Here is an 18,931-nt window from a genome sequence, read left to right as displayed (position 1 = left end):
TTATAAATGTATTGGTCTCCAATTTTCTTTACATCATCCTTATTAACCGGACAAAGTGTTAACGGGTAAAAATGGTAAGTGAATTTTTCGAGGCTGGTGAATGCGTTAAAAGAAATACGTTGGAATGTTAAAAACCTGTTTATATCGTATCAAATATCTCCATAAAATATGTGAAAAATCGTACAGGCAAGTCCAAAATTACTGAAAGTTTTGTAACATAAATATTTATAGGTTAATCGTATTTAATCAAACTGATATCAGCCAAAAAAAACAAAACATTCATATATAAATTTCCGTTACGAATTTCTAGTAATCAACTACTAAACCACGATATATAAAAATATATGTATTTTCCGAATAATTGTGCGTTTTTAATAGGTCAAACACAAATTAGTTCTGAATAATATCACTATATCGTCAAGACAATCAATTCACATGTATAAACAGATACATTTACTAGTCATAGAGAAAAGTTAAGAACCACCAAATCTCTGTAACTTTTGTAATGGCAAGGCGACGAGGATATAAACGGAAGCCACAATCATCCCCAACAGGAAAACCAGGAACAGGAAGCGGTCGATCACAATGGCAACCTCCTTCCATTCGTCGTGGATTTTGTTCTCTCGGTCGGTCTCCTCTTGTTTGTTCATAAGGCACTTCAGTGTTTCCAGTAATGCGTGATTCACTTGTGAGTTATCGTCCTTGAGTAACCTGTCACCAGGTGTCGCTCCGTCATGGAGCACGTCGTCATGAGTTACGATGGTAGTCGTCTCCCCTATGTCATGAACGACACGGCCATTGGTCGAGGAATGGTTACCGACGGTTGAAGCCTCGGGGACGCGGTGCCAGTGTTTTGGCTTCCAGTGGGACCTCCTCTCCTTGAGATGATTGACAGTTATACAGAGCACGCGTGACACCACCAGTAGGACACTGCGCATCCAGTTTGGGACAGGATGCGCGTATCCCCGGATGTGGAGATTCGTCACAGCCACGGAGCAGATGACAGATATAGAGGTAAAGGACATGGTGGTGATAAGGTAAACTCCTGAAATATAAACATACGAGTTCGTTAAAGCGTGATCAAAATATCAGATGGTTATGGTAAGAGTACTGTTTCATTTACATTAGCTGCAAGGTATCTGTAATGGAACTGTAGTAATCACGAATAAGATCGTTAAATACGTGTGACCATGTATATTGAAGAATGGATCAGTTATTTTGGAAACGTTCCTGTGATGATTTTTTATAGTACCTAGCAGAGGTATGAAGAATGAGGTGGCCGGCGTGTTTTCCGCGATGAGGAGCATAAAGACAGACAGCGCTAACAGTACGGTCAGTCCCAGCGTGACCTTCTCCCCGGAGTCAGGGTTAATCCAGAACCCCAGCAGGGCCAGACTGGACAGCATGATGGAGGGGATGATGACGTTGTACATATAGTAGATGGTCCGCCGCCGGATGTGCAGCGTAATGGTTACATCCGGGAACGGTTCCGGACAGCACGTGTAGTACACGTTGTTCCGGACACCGTACGTCCGGATAAGCTCCCACTCGCCGTTCTGCACGAACCTGGACAGATCGACGGTGTTTGAGCGGTTTAGCACGTCCACCTGGAAGCCGGTGTAGGCCCAGGAGCCCAGCTTTAACTTACAGATTTGGTCATCGAACGGAAAGTAGGTCATGTCCATCAGGCAGGAGCTGCGGAACTTGACGATGGGGGGCCAGAAGACTACCCCTGTGTGACTGACCATGGCTAGCGCCTCCATGTACTTCTCATTGTGGTCGCTGGCGCTGCAATAAAATATTAGATTTAGGTTACGTTCAGGCATTTGCTTCTTATTTCCTTATATTTAAAAATAAGTTGTTGTCCACATATGTGCAGCGAAACATGAAACAGGAACTCACTCTTAAAAGCACACATAATTCTTTTACTTCGTAAGATTAATTCGTTAAGGAAAATAAAAAAAAGTGGGGACATACCCCTAACAAAGCAATAGTTACAAACTGATCTTGTTGATGAATTTACGAGTAAGTACTTGTATCTTCTTAAACTCTTTCTGTTTTCATTACGCCATTTATAACTCATAGCTTAACGATATAAGATCATCATTGGTTAAAATTGAAGTTCATGGACTATGTTCTTCAAACTCGTCTCTCCATTAACTGTATTGACGGAGCGGGCGATAGTTTGGTTGTCCCTGGACACACACCTGTTGTAGAGGACGATATCCGGCAGCCAGATTTTCCGGCACGGGATCCTCATCACCTCCAGTCCGTTATAATCAGCGGGGTCCCACGTCAGCTTCTCGTCTTTCCATTCCTGATGGCAAGGGAATGAAAATCGGTCAGTCATCTTATCCCATACTCTCAAGTCAAGGGTTTCTGATCCGCTTCGCTACCCATAAACGACGTTTGTGAGTTAGTAGAGCGGATCAGAAACTTCTGACTTGGAAAGATGATATAATCCCAGAATGCAGTTTTCGGGGTTTCAGACCACATATTTATACTGTTAGTTATTTTATATCCACATATACATTTTCAATCAAACCAATACAAACATCAATAATTTATGATGGGGGCCTATTAACAGCCCATTAATAGGCATTTAAGAACTCTGAATTTTTCCTACCGTTGATTATCAAAATAGCTATACGTTTATCAGTTCACGATCTAAAAAGTCAAATATACGCAAATTAAAAGTCTGGGACTGGGGATCAAACATTTGACTTTTGTACAGTGAAAAGATATTGGACTCTTGAGGTCATTAGATGTTGTTACAATATTGCTGTCACAAGCCTAACAGCTCACCTGATCCAACCAGACATTGGTGGTCAACACTTGATTTTTTTCATCCTGGAACAGAAATCAAATGATTAGTTTTTAACATTACAATGTATTTATATCAATTTAAGTTTGGGTCTTTTTACCTTTAGGTGGTATAATTATTTGAGTCTTGTAATTGATAGATTCTACCGATGACATGTAGTCTACTGCTAACAGGTAATCATTGCCGGGGTCTCCGTCACTTACCACGTCAAATATCTGTGTAAGAGTGATTCCTAGCGAGACTTGGACCGGATGTGACGCATTATATACGGGTCTCGTGTCACTGTTATATCCGTTTAACAGAACCTCTAGTAGTCTCTGTTCGTCAGTTTTCTTGACATTGTGAGACGGACCGCCAGCTAAAAGTAGGGATAAATCAAACATCAGCTATAAGATTCTCAAGGTCTGCAGAAACGTCTCAGGAGACAAGAGCTTAACAAATACATGCTTTCATGTCTCCAGGCTGTATTCTACAACATTTGGAGGAAATTATTAACGGGGAACAACATGTTAAAATCTGAATTATAAATTTACCTGTTAAGACTGACGGGTGCAAAAGAATGTAAAGAACAAACAATAGGTCACGTGACATCCTGGCTTCTCGTTGGTAAAGTCATGGTTTGTCACGTCAGTTGCGGTTGGTCAAAATCTGCAAATTAAAGAATTAATCAGAATTTCAGTGATTTATCTATATATAAGGAATACAAAATTTTCCCTTTGAATTGTAAACAAATGTTCAAATGGCTCCTTAAAACCAAAAGTTATGAATGCTAAGATCCAGTAGGGGCTCTTTAAGTACCTGTCTCTATCATGTCAAAACGGTGAAAGCTCTTAAACCAAGTTTTTAGCTTCAATAAAAATCGTAGAATTCCAGCCGCCCCGTGCTGTAAACAAGACCAGCCACGGCTCTAGCGCGGACATTTGGTTACCCCCTTTTTAAAAGAAAAATAAACTTAGTTTCCGATAGGGATTTAGGAATATTTTATGTTATGATTAGATAATGAAAGGCAGCGCCGGGGAATTCCGTTTAAACTATTAATTGATTTCACAATCTGCTTAGTGCATTCAAACACATTTTTCTAATTACAGCATTAGTCTTGTTTTAATAGCAAATTGATCATCTGGGTGTAAGATTGTGCTCTAGCAAGCAGAACTGGATATTAGGGCCAGGGCACTACAATTAAGTACAGAAGAAATTTCATTCATAATGGCGCTAAAGAGTCGTAACTATTTAAAGCAGTGCATTGAAATCCGACATTGGTCCCTTCTGACCGTGGAATTCCAGGGGGTACAAAAATGAGGCGCAAGCATGCGATTGTTATGAATTTTTCGCATTAAACAACTGTCTTCATTTACGACACCAAAATTAATGGACAAGAAAGTTCGCCTACAAATGTAATTTAGCAAATAAAAGGTTTCCTAATACAAAGGTCAGCAACACATTTGGATTCCAGCTAAAATTGGTTTTCAGAAATCGGTAACGGACCAATCATTTTGTTTATAGAAATCTGTATATATTTACACGTGCATTGTTTTTGTTATTATTGAAAAGTTTCTTATCCTCTTAAAATGCTATATGTAATCCACGTTCTACGCTAGCTTTCTCCTGGGTGGAACGATCAAATCAGAAAACTTGCCAAAATCAATCAATGACCAGCCCCCACCCCCACCCCCCCTGTTCTGAGGTGAAAGAATTTTCTAGGATGCTTTTGTCAACCCAACATTTTCCGTTAAAAATACTTCAATGCATCCAACAAATGTTATTTTTCAGTAGAAATTGTAGAGAAGTCAGTATAAATCAGTAAAAGCAATTAAACAAGTTACTTATAATTAATTGTAATATACAAACATTTCCTGTCTATCTATTAAGCTTTGTGATTAATGTGTGTTTAATATGCAAATACGGCGGACAGACTGACAGACGATGTGTACAGTGGCATTGGGTGGACAGCACACGTCTTTTTGTAACTTAATTATATTTTTATGCGTCTTATTAAATAAATGTCACGTACGGTCATGACTGAAAGAAGCACTATGGGTTTTTTTTTTAGAATGCTCGGCATTTCAACCATTATACCTTGTTAATATCGGCAGAAACCGGAAAAGGACGAGGCCCGCTTCAAGGCAGAATCTAAATGAAACGAAAATTAAACTTCATGAAGGGAACAGACAAAGCGCGTTTGATCCACCTTTTTAAGGTACATATGGTGATTGTTCGGTTAGCCGTGTTAATCAGTTAATTCTCCAGTCATCGGTGTGTAAAAATGCCACCATATGCACTGGCTTTTAGTGCCAGGGTACGTACTCCAAATGGCTTGGTTCTCGGGACTCACAGACGCTATACCTTTCAAACACTTTGATGTCGAAATTAAGGAACAATTTAATGGAGTATAAAACAAGAACTATTGCGATTGTAATAAGGCTATTTTGATATGAAATGTTCCGAAGGTCGAAAGGTGGCTTACAAGAACGGAGAGACCGAGACAGGAAGTGAAAGGCACTGTCAAGGGTCAAAGGTCAAATATTGACCAATTATAACGCCGCCAAATACCATGTACTGATTCAATCAATCTATGTTTTTTTCTATTTAACTGATATTAAAATGTAATTTATTATCTTTTTATTTTCAGAAACTGAGGATGATAACGGTGTTAAATGAAATATTCAAATAACTTAGTGCTTTTCAATACGGCTATTGTCAAAAAACTTTTTTCTTTCTCATCTTTCTATTTTCTCATGAATATTAATCAAGATTATCTGTAATAGTTTCCTAAAGTGTTCGTTTTATTCTGAAATTTGTGATTTTAAGAAAATGAAAGATATGTTGTGTGGCGTTTCATCAAAATTTAACAAAAAAATTAATGTTTGACATGAAATGCCTGAATGGTACATTTATGAATTTTGACGCTAGAATAAAACGAGTCTTCATACACCTATGTAATAACTTACTGACAAACAAGCGAACAAAAACTTGGAAATCACTAACAAACCGATAAGCAAAATATAATTCAAAAAATAAAATGTAAACATTAAAGTAACACAGTGACTACTTATTTGACTGATAAAAAAGTCGTAGCTAGTACAAACTTGAAGGGTTAGGGTTGTACATATTATACCAGTTAATACAAAATTAAACTTGCAGATTATCTGTCTACTGAGAAAATATTTACTCAGTCTCTTCATTTTTTATTTTAATTTGTTAAAACATTCCTCTACGATAAGCTTATTTAATTGCGCTGTGGAAGGTAGTAAGCCGTTATTATTCATTTAAAACTCATTGCACACTTGTCAAAATACAGACGACAGGAGCCAAATTAAAGCTTTATTTTATTCAAAACACCATCATGATGATTATGCAATATAATTGATTTGAATAAGTAAACAAGACACTTTAAAATTTCTTTTAAAAAAACGAACTGTATTGCCTTTTCTTCATGAGGTTTTTAAAATAAGAATTAAATTATAAAATGAACTTAAGAAAATCTCTATCAATTCAATAGGTATTCTGAATTATTTATTGAAAATACTAAGAGCCATTAATGCACGAACCTTGTCAGTTGTCACCAGGGTAAAGTATAATTGTTCGATGATTTTAGACAAAAATAATGTTTTTTTCCTTTATAAAAACAAGTGTTACATTTTCCGCAAACAACTCCCTCACGAGTCCCAACTAAAACTACCAAGATTTAAGATTCAGGATAAAATCATTTAGTCAATCAATTTAGAAAAACCCAGTTCTTAAACTTAATTTTATACTGAACACAACCATTTTATATTGAATTCATGGTATGACCTTACCTTTCCCGAGATTAAAGTGTCCATGTTTACAACTTGCACAGAATTGTTTACCGGATCTCGGGAACCACTGACTTAATAAACCACTAACAACTTAAACCTTCTCCTGACCTCGGGAACCACCGACTTAATAAAACACCAACAACCTTAAACTTCTCCTCCCTGTGTCCTTAAAGCCAAAGAAGTAACCGTAACCCATACCATCCTCTGACTTTTAATTCCAGAACCAATTCCGACATGGCTGATCGATGGATTGGCAAAAATATAAAAGACATAAAGGTGGTCTAGCCATCTATTATCTACATTTAAAATAAAGCAGGTGTATTTTATTAGGTAATTATTTGTAACCGATACTCAAGATGCACGGGCTTGAGCTTGGTTAATCAGATCAAAGAGGATCCCCTGTACATCTGGTGGGTACAACAGTAGAACACAGAGACTGCCTCGTGGCGTCACGATCTAAAATAAATCACGTGGTCAGAGAACAACTTCGGTGCAACAATGCACGTGTCAACAATTCCAAATCTTCCGGGGATTCAAGCGTAAATTGCCGTCAATGGCCGTCCGATACTGATTTGCTGCATCTCGGTAATACAATTGGCATTCTGTTCAAAACTTAAGTCAATATCAATGAAAGCGGATAATTTCGTCAGTACATTGAAATCTGAGAGTCTTGCACGCCATTGCAGTTTTCCCGGGCAATGTCATTCTGCCAAGACCCAGTGTATAAATGTATAATTCTGTATGTTGTAGATAATTTTCTACGACTTCTACGACCGAGAGTTAATTCAAAGACGTTTGGATGTCAACAACTCAACCATCAGATTCACCTCAAATTTTAAAATGGATTGTTTAGCCGTAAACTACTATTTAGTACAGAAAATCTTCATTTATCTTAACTATAAAACTTGAACGTTTTCTTATTTATATTAAACTCTTCTTTTTAAGGAGATTAATATAGCCTAAAAATGGCCACGACCGTCCAGACCTCTTAACATTTATTTCTTACAAAATCTGTTGTCGGGTTTTGACCTTATCAGATGTAACCTTATAAATTAATTCTAATAAGATTGTTTTATATAGGTGAATGTATTTTTAAATTTAAAATGTTTTATTATAAAGGATCTTCATTAATTTCATGATCACATAAACTTAAGAAAAACAACCAAAAAACAAAAAGCTAGGTACAGTGTATAGATAAGACTGTAAAAATAAAAGATTACAGAGTTCGTTGAAAACTGATTTGAAACCAACTTACACAATGGTAGTTATTACGTATATCCCAGAATCCAAGAGAAATTTGTCAACACCCGATTACGAACGAACCGTCTACGTAAAATCACACGAAAAAAGCCCTACCGTTTATTCACTTTCAATGACAGAACTATGCCTTTCTCTAGTCATCATTCCAAAAATTAAGAAAAAAGAACATTATAAAACACGAATATTTTTGGCACCGTGGACGAGGGGTGTTGTGTTAAACTTTCGCGGGTCACCTACTTTCGTCAGTCAAGCTGTACACACATGTACTATCGTCCCCCGACTCACTGTATTCTGCAGAAACTTGTCGGAGAGATCTCTACCCCCAGTGCCTTGTTTATTTTGTTAATCTGGACATGCTGACCATGCAACTGTAAACACGTGCTAATGAGATTTATATACACCGCAACGGACCACATACAGATACAAAAGCAATTTATTTTTTCGTATATCATTTTGGTTTATCTGTATTTTGTAAGGAAATTTAGAGTTAAATGAACCCATAATTTAACTTATAAAAATGTACACTTCTTAAGTGATTGCTTAGTCTGATTTAAATGAAATTTAGTTAAAAATAAAATTTATTTACATCAAGACTAGTTTATGGTCAATTGATTGCGCTAAGTAATTTCTAAAACCTAGATTTTAAAATAGATTTAATTTAGACGGAAACATGGAACACTTGAGAACTATACCTACCCCCATAGTTCTTCTTGATTAAAACCTTCCAAAGACAAAAAACGGATTCAGTGTCCGGAATTTAGATCCGGCGGCCCGGCCCATGTAAGTCCGGAGTGAATAATGGAATAAACCGCACGTGGTTTTAGCGTGGACACAAACCTCGGGCGCTTATTAAAGAATAGAACAAATTCATCACGACCTTGTCTAAACATTTAGCAATAAAGGTTTCTGACTTGATATGCAAAATTCGTCGGACAATAACATAAATATATAGATAATATACGCTACAAAGCGGTCCCGTGCCTTGATGAGGGTCAGGTTTCTCCGTAAACACACCGTTCAGGGGGACATTGTCTGTTTAAATGAATCTGGTGGATAGTCTTTGATAGATGACCAAGTGTCTGAATGCCTCTTTTTGTCTGTCCGCCTCATTAGAACAAAGCTGAGGTACTTAGGGTGAAGAGCGGCAGATATATGGTGATTCTTGTTATCAGCCTTAATCAAGAATCATATTTATTTCCATTTACATCCTTATCATATCAGTTCACAAGGACCATCTTTTTATGAATTGTATCTTATTAACATTTGATCGAACATACCATTACCATACCGATGAAAGACATTCTTATCTTTTCTCAGACATTCAGAAGTGTAAAAGCAGTTTGCAAAATTTTCAAACTGATTTTGAATGAAATGTTGCCATTTTCAATAGGGGAGAAATTAATGTAACATTGAAAACCCCAACATGCACGGTAAATGATAGAATCACATTTTGGGGTAAGAGCGGGTGAACGAACTGGAATCTTTGTAAATTTCTAAACAAACAGACAGCCATTCTCATTTCTCCAGCAGAGCTGATCAGTATCATCAATACGCTTAGCTTTATCACATCCCTACATTTATTTGGTGAGGACAACTCAAAGAGTTGTTCATCTTTTTCTGGATTTCCAGGAACTGCCGAGTCTTGTACCACTGATCTATAACTATAGCGTCTACGGCGCGCACCTGTTCTCTATAGTTCCTCGGATTTCAGTCATTTATCATAAAGCAGAGGAAAGTTTCCCCGGAGAGGGATGTCATTGGCTTTTACAATCACACATATAGCCTGTAGTATAAAATCATCTCTGATGTTAATTATAATTGGAAGTCCCGTGAGAATAGGTCAAAAAGTTATCTACAGGTTTTAGGGTATTATTTAGAGCGGGCACGTGCATGCATCTTACAACTATCTATGTCATTATAAAGCATTCTATATGTACTTTATACGAAATGTGATTCCCCAAATCATTGGTAACTGTATCTTATATGCTGCTACAGACAATGGACGAAATATAGGTTGCATGTTTGGCCAAGAATAGACAGTTAAAGACGATACAGCTTTGTTTGATGACGTTAACATGTAGACATGTAGAAGAATTTGGACAGCAGTCTGCTAGTGATTGCAAAATTAATCATAGAGCTACTGAATAGACTTATATAAAGGTACTAGTAACACTGAATTGGCTAAATTATCTTAGAAAACAATAATCATGTTATAAAGAAATTTAAAAAAGTATCACAAGAAATTAATTAGCTATTCCATGATCCTGACTGTCCACTCTCCGATGACATTTCATTATCATTGAACATATCAAGGTATACCCTTATTTTTTTTCCAATAAGGCGGCAGGTGACTGCTGATGCAGTCAAATTAGATAAGTATTTAAAAACCACCCAAATTTAGTTATTCTTATCTAAATCTTAGGGTTTTGTGTGTTTAACATTTTTGAGATAAAATAAGATTTTATAAGGACAAGAGGTTACAATGAAATGAAAAAAAATGTTGAGTAAACACTGGTCAAGTGGAAAGATAAATCTAGAGCTATAGCCCTCGACCCCCGCCCTCGGTGCATCGTGACCAGTTAGACAGGACGTGTCTCGGGTCACCGTCTGCGGTTTAAATGAACCAGTTTTCATGTTTAAACATATCACAATTGATTAGGTTCTGTACGTCCGCCGTAACAGTTTGACGGTCAGTAAGAGTACCGGTAGTCATCGGAATCAGGTCACGAGTCTAACAATCACAAGATTCTTGTGTTGCACCCAATATTTCTTAAAGGGTTTCAGTTATGATTGTTCCTTACAAGTAAGAAAAAAGTGACCAATAGTCTCCCACAACTTCAATTACCTTACACTAATTTATCTGCAGTCCAATTTTGATCAATCTCACTGAATTAGATGTTTTGGATTTAAATTTAAAAGGGTACAATGCATTTCGCCTACGTAAACTTATTTAATTCGTATGATGAACAGCTCTAAAATAAGCTGTATTATTATTGGTCTATCATTGAATCTTTTGAATCTAATAAATCTCCTAGCTTGCATATGAACATACATAAGTTACAACTTCTGCGTGTAAATTGATTATTTTGGATTTTTATATCAGCAACCCCTTGACTTGCCTTGAATTCAAACACAGTAAGTTATTTTCAAGATAGGTTTGCATTTAGTGGTATTTTTTTAATATCTCAATCAAGCTTATAATTGATACGGTTCGTGTAAACACTTGATTTGAAGTGTGATGTTTATGCTCCCTTTTATTGGATGCTGTGTGAAAGATATACAGATAGGGCGGAAGTATGAAGTCACCACGGGGGACTGAGTGCTGTCGTTATCTATTAATAGTAACATGGAGTCCACCAATCCCATCGAGTCAATTAATGTGGTACTCTTATTGCATTAAAAAATCTTTCAAAATCTAACACTTAAAAGTCATATAACTATGAACATACAGACTAAAAACCTACTATGTTTTGTAGAAACTCAGAGTACATTTATTTAAGTCATAAGAGCATACGACCTTATTTGGAACCAAAAAAACAAAACAAAACAAAAACAAAAACACAAAAATTGCGCAGTTGAATTTTAAAACTAGTAACAAAAATTAGGATTAGATGCTATTTTCCCTCAATGACGATTATAGAAGATTTTGCTTTGTTTTTAAATTCACTTAAGAGAAAACAAACGTGAAGTTTTCAGAAAGTCCCATTTTTAATTATTAATTGTTTATGATGGCTAACGGGTATAATTAAAAAAAGGGGTTCGAAAATTTCCGTATACTGTCTTCAGTATTCATTTTTTATCAGAATTAGATAAATTTATATGGAATACGTTTTCATTTCGCGAATATCAGTTGACACAACTAAAGATTGCTTTTCGTTTTAGTTCTAATCATCTTTGAAAACTAAAACTTAATGAATGAATATTCAGATACACAATAACTTAGTAAGAAAAGCTTATTGTACTTAAGAACTTGCAAGGTATTTGTCCTTTATTGGGGGTGGGGTGGGATGGGGTTAATTTCCCCTCAAAAGTTCTCATTTTTAGTTCAAATGCAAGAGTTACTTGGGACAAAAACTAAAACAAAAACGGACTATTTACAAATACCTTAGTGATGGACTCGTTTTGTCACTACCTTATCTAATAAAAGTGCAAATAACTTTCAAAAGCAATCACATCACACCGGGCATTGGAGATTTTCATCAAGTTCACATTCAACATTATATTGCAAGATTAAAGTCTTTCACTGTTAAAAATAACTAAGTCAGTTAGTGGAATAAAAATGTCTTAATTGTAAAACGAGTAAAATTGCCTGAGAAAAACTGTTTCGACCTCTCATTTCGAACATGCGTAATTTATAAATTGAATACTGCAAATTGAGGATTACTTTGTAAGATATGTGGAGTGTTAAGAATAAAGAAACATTTCCATTGACAACAACATCCCTAGGGTGTGGGTAATTTCCAGTGTTTTGATTGAGAGTGAATGATAATATTCCGGAGGGGGATTTTTGCCTTCTTCTACAAGAAATAAGCATGTTACCTTCAAGAACTACGATACAAAACTACGCCACAATTCTCGCGAGATCTCGGTTGATCTGACATCTCCAATCAGATTACCATAGCACTAGGTAGGTCTATCATCGCCAAAAAGCTAGATCAATTCCGCAAAACAGAATCCCTGATAGACAGAGGAGTCCTAATCTAACTGTAGAACAATAGTCTTTGTCAATCTCATCAAAAACGTCCTAAGTAAGGTGGTTAAAGCACCACCAAACCACAAGGTGGTTAAAGCACCACCAAACCACACGGTGGTTAAAGCACCAACAAACCACAAGGTGGTAAAAGCACCACCAAAGCACTACCCACAGGTCACGTTTTCTTTCACAATCATTTCAGTTATATTTAGCAACCGTTTTATTCGTTTCCTACATGACAAAATCAATTATAATCTAAAAGGCGCATTTGATTAAATAATTGTGTCTCAATTCTTGCAAAATTCAACAAAAACCATAGACCCATAGGATTCAAGCTTTGATGTTATTGCAGTAAATTATTCTAACAAGGAACCACCGAGAATGATGAAATCCTTTATTACTGATATGATGGGATGGCTATGAATGAAGGTCTAGATTGATGCTGGGAAAACTCTCATTGTTCCGTGATTGATGATACAGGGAGGGGGGGGGGGGGTATTTCAGATAGCGTGTAGTGCATTGGAGACAGAAATGGAATTACAGAAGATGCACACAAATATATTGAGAATCCTGTCATACTTTGCCTCACAGCTCAATTATGAGACAGAGTTTTTGCAAAAGTAAAGACAAAATCGAATCGTTCTTTGGTAAATCGGGTTTTTAATTTCTCAAAAACAAAACGAAACAAAACGTAGATCACGAGAAAGAAGAATTTTCCAGAGAAGAAGATTTTGTTTTGGTAAAATTATGATTTTATTTAAAACACTGTTGTGGAAGTTTACTCAAAAACAAAAAAAATAAACTTCTGAAATTCCATTAAAGTCTTAAGGAGTCAAACCATGGTTGCAATAATTCTGATTTTAAATCACTAAATCATCATTAAATAATCACTCTTGGTCAATTATAGGTTCTTTAGGACTACGCTGGTTCTAAAAAAATTAGACTAATTCTACAAGTCGTTTCTGGCAACACTTTTAATTCCACTGTTGTACCACAAGCAATAATCAATAAATCATTGTAAATAAATATGCTAAAGTTAAGAGAAATCCGGGCAAAGAGGAATTAATGAAGAAAACAAATAATTTGTAGTACATCCATCCCCTTCCGCCTCCAGATCTGTAGCATGGCTGCTAACGATATTTACCAAACATATTTTAATTTTATGGAATGAAACAGATGTTTATTGAACGATAACACATTGATTGCAACAAAGTGTATATTAAAAAACGTTACTTTTATACTGAATACAGCAGCAAACAATCTCCTGTATCAAAATAGTGTTTTAACGCGTAAAGAACAAGAAATAGGAACGTGTGAACATTTGAATTTTAACGTGAATATAGGAAGTATCTTTGTTAAAAAATCTGGGTGAAAAAATAATATATATATATATATATATATATATATATATATATATATATATATATATATATATATATATATATATATATATATATATATATATATATATATATATATATATATATATTCTGTAAGATATTAACTTGAACAATTTATTCAAGAGAGGCATGGTCAAGATCTTGAACAAATTTTTTATTTTTAAATGATCAACCATTGACCATTCATGAGTGTCTGTCGTAGAGTTGGAAGCAATATACAGAGCTTACCATTCTTTGTTCCCTGGTGTTAGACTTTATCTAGGGTAAGGTTTAACCATATACTTAACATTAAGAGAAACTATCCAGAGTAAAGTGGGGGCCCAAACCAAACCGCTTCAAATCTTACTTCGTAACCTAGAAAAAATTGGAGGAGTTCTTTTCTTTAATTTGAGGAAGACACAACTTTGTTCCGGTGTTATATAGTGCCTTTTCCCCCTAGCCATCTTCCCCCCCGGAAAAATGGCTATATAGCAGTTCTTCCCCCCGGAAAAATGGCTATATAGCAGTTCTTCCCCCACGGAAAGCTGACTATATAGTGGGCTTTCCCCCTTTTTATAGCCGGATTACCCCGACGGAAAACCTACTATATAGTGGATTTTCCCCCATTTTTACTTTCCGGCCATGTTTATTGCGGACCATTCGTGACAATAATTTGCAATAACTGATATGATATAAATTTCTCACAAAAAAGGATAATTATGGCATTTAAACACAGAATAAAATACATGGTTTTTCAACCCCAAATATGAAATAAAGCATGCGCCTTCATAACATTCATGTGTCATCATCGTTTATTTCACCTGTTCTCACACTTTTTTGGAACACCTTTTACACGGAATACCTCCAATCTTTTTCATCTAATCGATGCTTATCTACAGTTTTCACTTCGACTTTATGAACACGTGAGAACACATTTGAGTGAAAATACGCCAGTTTGGAGTTAAAATTTTCCAATGTATTACCATCAATGTATAAGCTTCTCCCAGGGAACTAACTGACCAATCCTGACTTAATTTTGTAGAGGAAGGGAATAAAAAGTGGAAATGTATTACTCCCTTCGTCCAAAAGACTATCAATTTTAAATTAATACCGTTAGAATTGACGATCTTAAAAACAATTATATATTTCTTCTTCTAAATATCAAACGGGAGACAGGATGCAATGATATGATGAAAAAATGAAATGTTTTAGTTTTACTTTGAGTGATGGGGTTCTAAATCATAAGTAAGGGGTATTTTAATTTTGTATTAAAAGCATGTGTAAAGTTAATGTTTACCATTTCGTTTTAAAGTTACGCATTTTCATATGTTTAAGCACATTTCTACGAAACGCGTGATATTATGATGTAAACATTTTAAAAAACAATGAAATGTCTTCACAACCAGAACAATGTCGGTATCTTTGCATGTTACTTTGGAAAATGTGAAATGGAGTCTGAACTAACTTTATGTTTATATTGTCACTCACTATTTGCTAATTTTTCCACGTTTTAGTTTGCTACGTGATTTATAAATATACAATTTTGAAAACGATGCCATATAAATCAAGATATACGATTCAATTACCTAAAAAGTTTATACTGTTTGTTTCATATTTTTACAATAAAGATTTACTTGTGTACCATATTATTTCTTCGAACAACTAAACAAGGGTAATTAAAAAAACCAAACAGAAACCCCCCAAAAAACAACCAACACATATATTGTGATGAGCTGACTTTTTTTTAAAATATAAGCTTGTTCTTCTTATCAACTAACAAGCAAAAAAGTCGTATATGCGCTTAGGTTGGTTATTTATTTTTGATTTTCGGTTTCTCCTTTTATGAATAAAAGTTCATTGATTTATGTATCTAATTATTTATTCTACCATTAGTCATCTTATGAATTGATTAAATGTTTTGAAGAAAATTGAATTTTACCCGCGTACCTTTTTAAAAAAATTTGTTCGAAAATAAAAAAAAAGCAGCAGAATTAAAAGTAATTTTCAATCATTTTGATAAAGAACCATATGAGTGATTATGTATTTTTAAATGATGTTTTTACATATAAATGACCGTTAAAATATGTTCATATGGTCATCTATAGTTTTTGAGATATGGGGCCCTAAAAAATACATATTCTTTATAATTGGATTTCAAACATCGGGCTCGAAAACAACAAAGGCTCCTACCCTGCATGGGGGCTTAAATTGTCGGTGTCCTATACTAGTGGTATATTAATATCACTGTGAAAATATGGTTAATTGGTCATCTCTAGAATTTGAGATTCGGGTCCCCACTTATAGAACACTATTCAGTCATTATAATGGGGTTTTAAACATCGGGCCCTGAAACATCAAGGGCCCCTACCCTGAGGGCTGGAATTTTCAGAGTCATCTTCAAGTGGTAAACCACTGCCACTATCAAAATATGGTGATATAGTCATCTCTAGTTTATGAGACATTGGACACTAAAGAACATACACTAAAATTATTATAATAGGATTTTAAAAATCGGGCTCTGAAACATCGGAAACAAAATTTCTCTAAAACAGAGGTTAAGCCTGGATGAAATTTTCACAAACAGACAAACTTCTTAAAACGCTTAATACAATCTCAGAACACAGAATTATGCATATAAGTGTATAACGTGTAAAACTTTTTTCAATAAATTACCTAAATTAAGTTCTATGTGTAATTCCATTACACACATGTTCAACTTTCAGCATTGTCTTTAAAAATAATAAATCGGCAAAACGAAACTTAACCTGTACAAATGAATGCAGATAAACATGTATGCAACCTGAGAGTGTAGAAACATTGATTTTAATCCTTACTGGATTTCCATAAATATTTTTCATAAAATCTGAACCAAAAACGTAAGGGAGAAACCCTACTATGGGGGAAAAGCTACTATATAGTAGCTTTTCTCCCCGGGGGGAAAGGCTACTATATAGTAGGTTTTCCGGGGGGAAAAACTGCTATACAACACCGGATCTAAGACCGGAAACACCAATATATGGAGAAAAAAATTTCATAGCTCGTAAAACTTGATACATTAGATCAGAGAAACCTTTAGTTACATTTTTCAAAGTTAATAAATTGGCATTCATATTTGAAACCCCAATATAGAAAATCCTTGTTGTAATCACTTTGAGAAACAATCACTATGACCAAAAATCAAAACAAAAAATTCTTAAATTTTACCTCTATGACGATTAATTAATATATTTCCTACTGAACTTAAATATATTTTATTTCAATTTGTTTTAATAACAATTAAAAACTATTATTCCTGCAAATCAATCATGATTGGTATCAACGCTCTAAGAGAGTTGTTAGTGGCTCTATTCACTTAGCAAATAGATTAACGACACAAGGCTGTACTTTAACCCCGCATCCGCGCCATCGTTTACAGAGATAGAAGAAGAAACGGACACTTACGTATATAGAGGTCCACGGAAGGTCGCAGGGTCCACTTAATCCGGGCAATCGACCGGCAGCGGAAGCTGTGCCGGGGGACGCCTGTCACGCCATCTGTCGCCACCACAAGACAACGGAACAATAACACACCTATAAAACGCCCAGACAAATACAAATAAATAGTTATTATTTCCATAATCGTTCGCCTCATCAGCCGGTGAGAATTTTCCGCTTCAGGTATTTGATAGACTACTTAACTAATAAGACCAGAGTAAACAGTTTGCTGCGGGATGTTACACACGTACGTGTTGGTTTTAAATTTCGATCTTATTTGTAAAGACGTTCCTTGATTTTCTGAGTTTCTCATAAATTGTACAAGCATATATTCCATAAGAAGGACTAATTGTCTACTCTTTATAACACAAACTCAAAGAATTAAAAACCACTTTTAGCTTTGTTTTAATTATTGCAATTATATCTCCAAAGATAAAGCACAAAAAAAAATCTTGGCGGGACTTCCGGAAGGTCTCTCTGTTGTCCACAAGGTTAACAACACGACGGGACACCAAATGTTTGCCAAATTTCAGAATTGTTTTGTTCACTATACAATTCATTTGTATTTAATAAAATAAACTTTCAGAATCTTCAAAACGTTGGTCAAGTATTAAATTTACTTTTTTAGATAAAAATGTTACACGAATTTGGTCACTGCAAGGGCAAATTAAATAAAAACTTGTAAAAATACTTAGCTCTTAATTTGACAAACGCAATTAAAAAGTAAGCCTCGCTACCGGGAAAATGGACAAGAGGTAGTAAATGTCGTCTGTATTACGATGCTTTAGTTTTATACGATGTGATTGTAGTAACCCTACATAAAATACATGTATCCATAGCACCGTCCAACCATGGAATTCTTATTCTAAATGTTTATACTGTAAACATTATTGCTAGAAGAAGAATGCTTTTAATTGTTAGGAAAGCCTGCACACTAGAAGTTCTTCTTTTTTATATTATTGTAAAAAGACATTTCGATAATTCAGAAAAAGGTTAATAACCGATGCTTTAGCTAATATCATATGATACACCCATAATATAAGTAAGAATATTTATAAAGCAAATGAAAAAGAAATAAAACCCGGAATATCTTATTCCGATATCTGTTGTTTCAGCTGACAGTTCGAATTCTACAATTAAACTAAGTATCGTTTCATTGACATTACCTAAGTTGACAACCTGTCTAATCCGATAAACCCGTCTAACCCGACATCGATTTAATCACCCAATGGTAGGCGATATAAGACACGTTCTTCTGTCATCCAAATCTGCACCGGATGTTGGGCCTCACTGTTAATGAGGTATTCCGTAATTAAGGTAAACAAAGTTTGTACCTGATCCAAGATGAAGACAGGTGTAAGGTAAGTCCCCGGATGACCAAATCACCTTTTTTCAGCAGATGTACGAAGGATTTCGCGATCCACTCAGTATCACCCTGTAGTTGAAAAAAAAACAGGTTCGCTGTTATGACAGCCTTCATATCACAAACAAGCCATGATGTTTA

At 35.3% G+C, this 18,931-nt stretch overlaps 1 protein-coding gene across 10 annotated transcripts in view; it reads right to left on the bottom strand.

Moving 5' to 3' along the window:
- Positions 1-129: 129 nt before the first annotated feature.
- Positions 130-18,931, bottom strand: part of LOC128175738 (neuronal acetylcholine receptor subunit alpha-10-like) — a 27,187-nt gene continuing 8,385 nt past the window's right edge. For 2 of the 10 annotated variants that reach the window (XM_052841570.1, XM_052841565.1), the window contains exons 2-8: positions 18,594-18,862; positions 3,358-3,472; positions 3,028-3,182; positions 2,806-2,850; positions 2,208-2,317; positions 1,253-1,788; positions 130-1,045 (exon numbers count right to left, since the gene is read on the bottom strand). In XM_052841570.1, coding sequence (XP_052697530.1) covers positions 474-1,045; positions 1,253-1,788; positions 2,208-2,317; positions 2,806-2,850; positions 3,028-3,182; positions 3,358-3,415 — 1,476 coding nt within the window. In that variant the 5' untranslated portion in view covers positions 3,416-3,472; positions 18,594-18,862 and the 3' untranslated portion in view covers positions 130-473. The other 8 variants (XM_052841571.1, XM_052841568.1, XM_052841574.1 and 5 more) reach the window with 8 other exon arrangements.

The sequence above is a fragment of the Crassostrea angulata genome, chromosome 3 (genome assembly GCF_025612915.1).
Source record: "Crassostrea angulata isolate pt1a10 chromosome 3, ASM2561291v2, whole genome shotgun sequence".
In the NCBI taxonomy this organism is placed as follows: domain Eukaryota; kingdom Metazoa; phylum Mollusca; class Bivalvia; order Ostreida; family Ostreidae; genus Magallana; species Magallana angulata.
The sequence above is the reverse complement of the archived record's forward strand: the minus strand, read 5'-3'. Positions and strand labels throughout refer to the sequence as shown.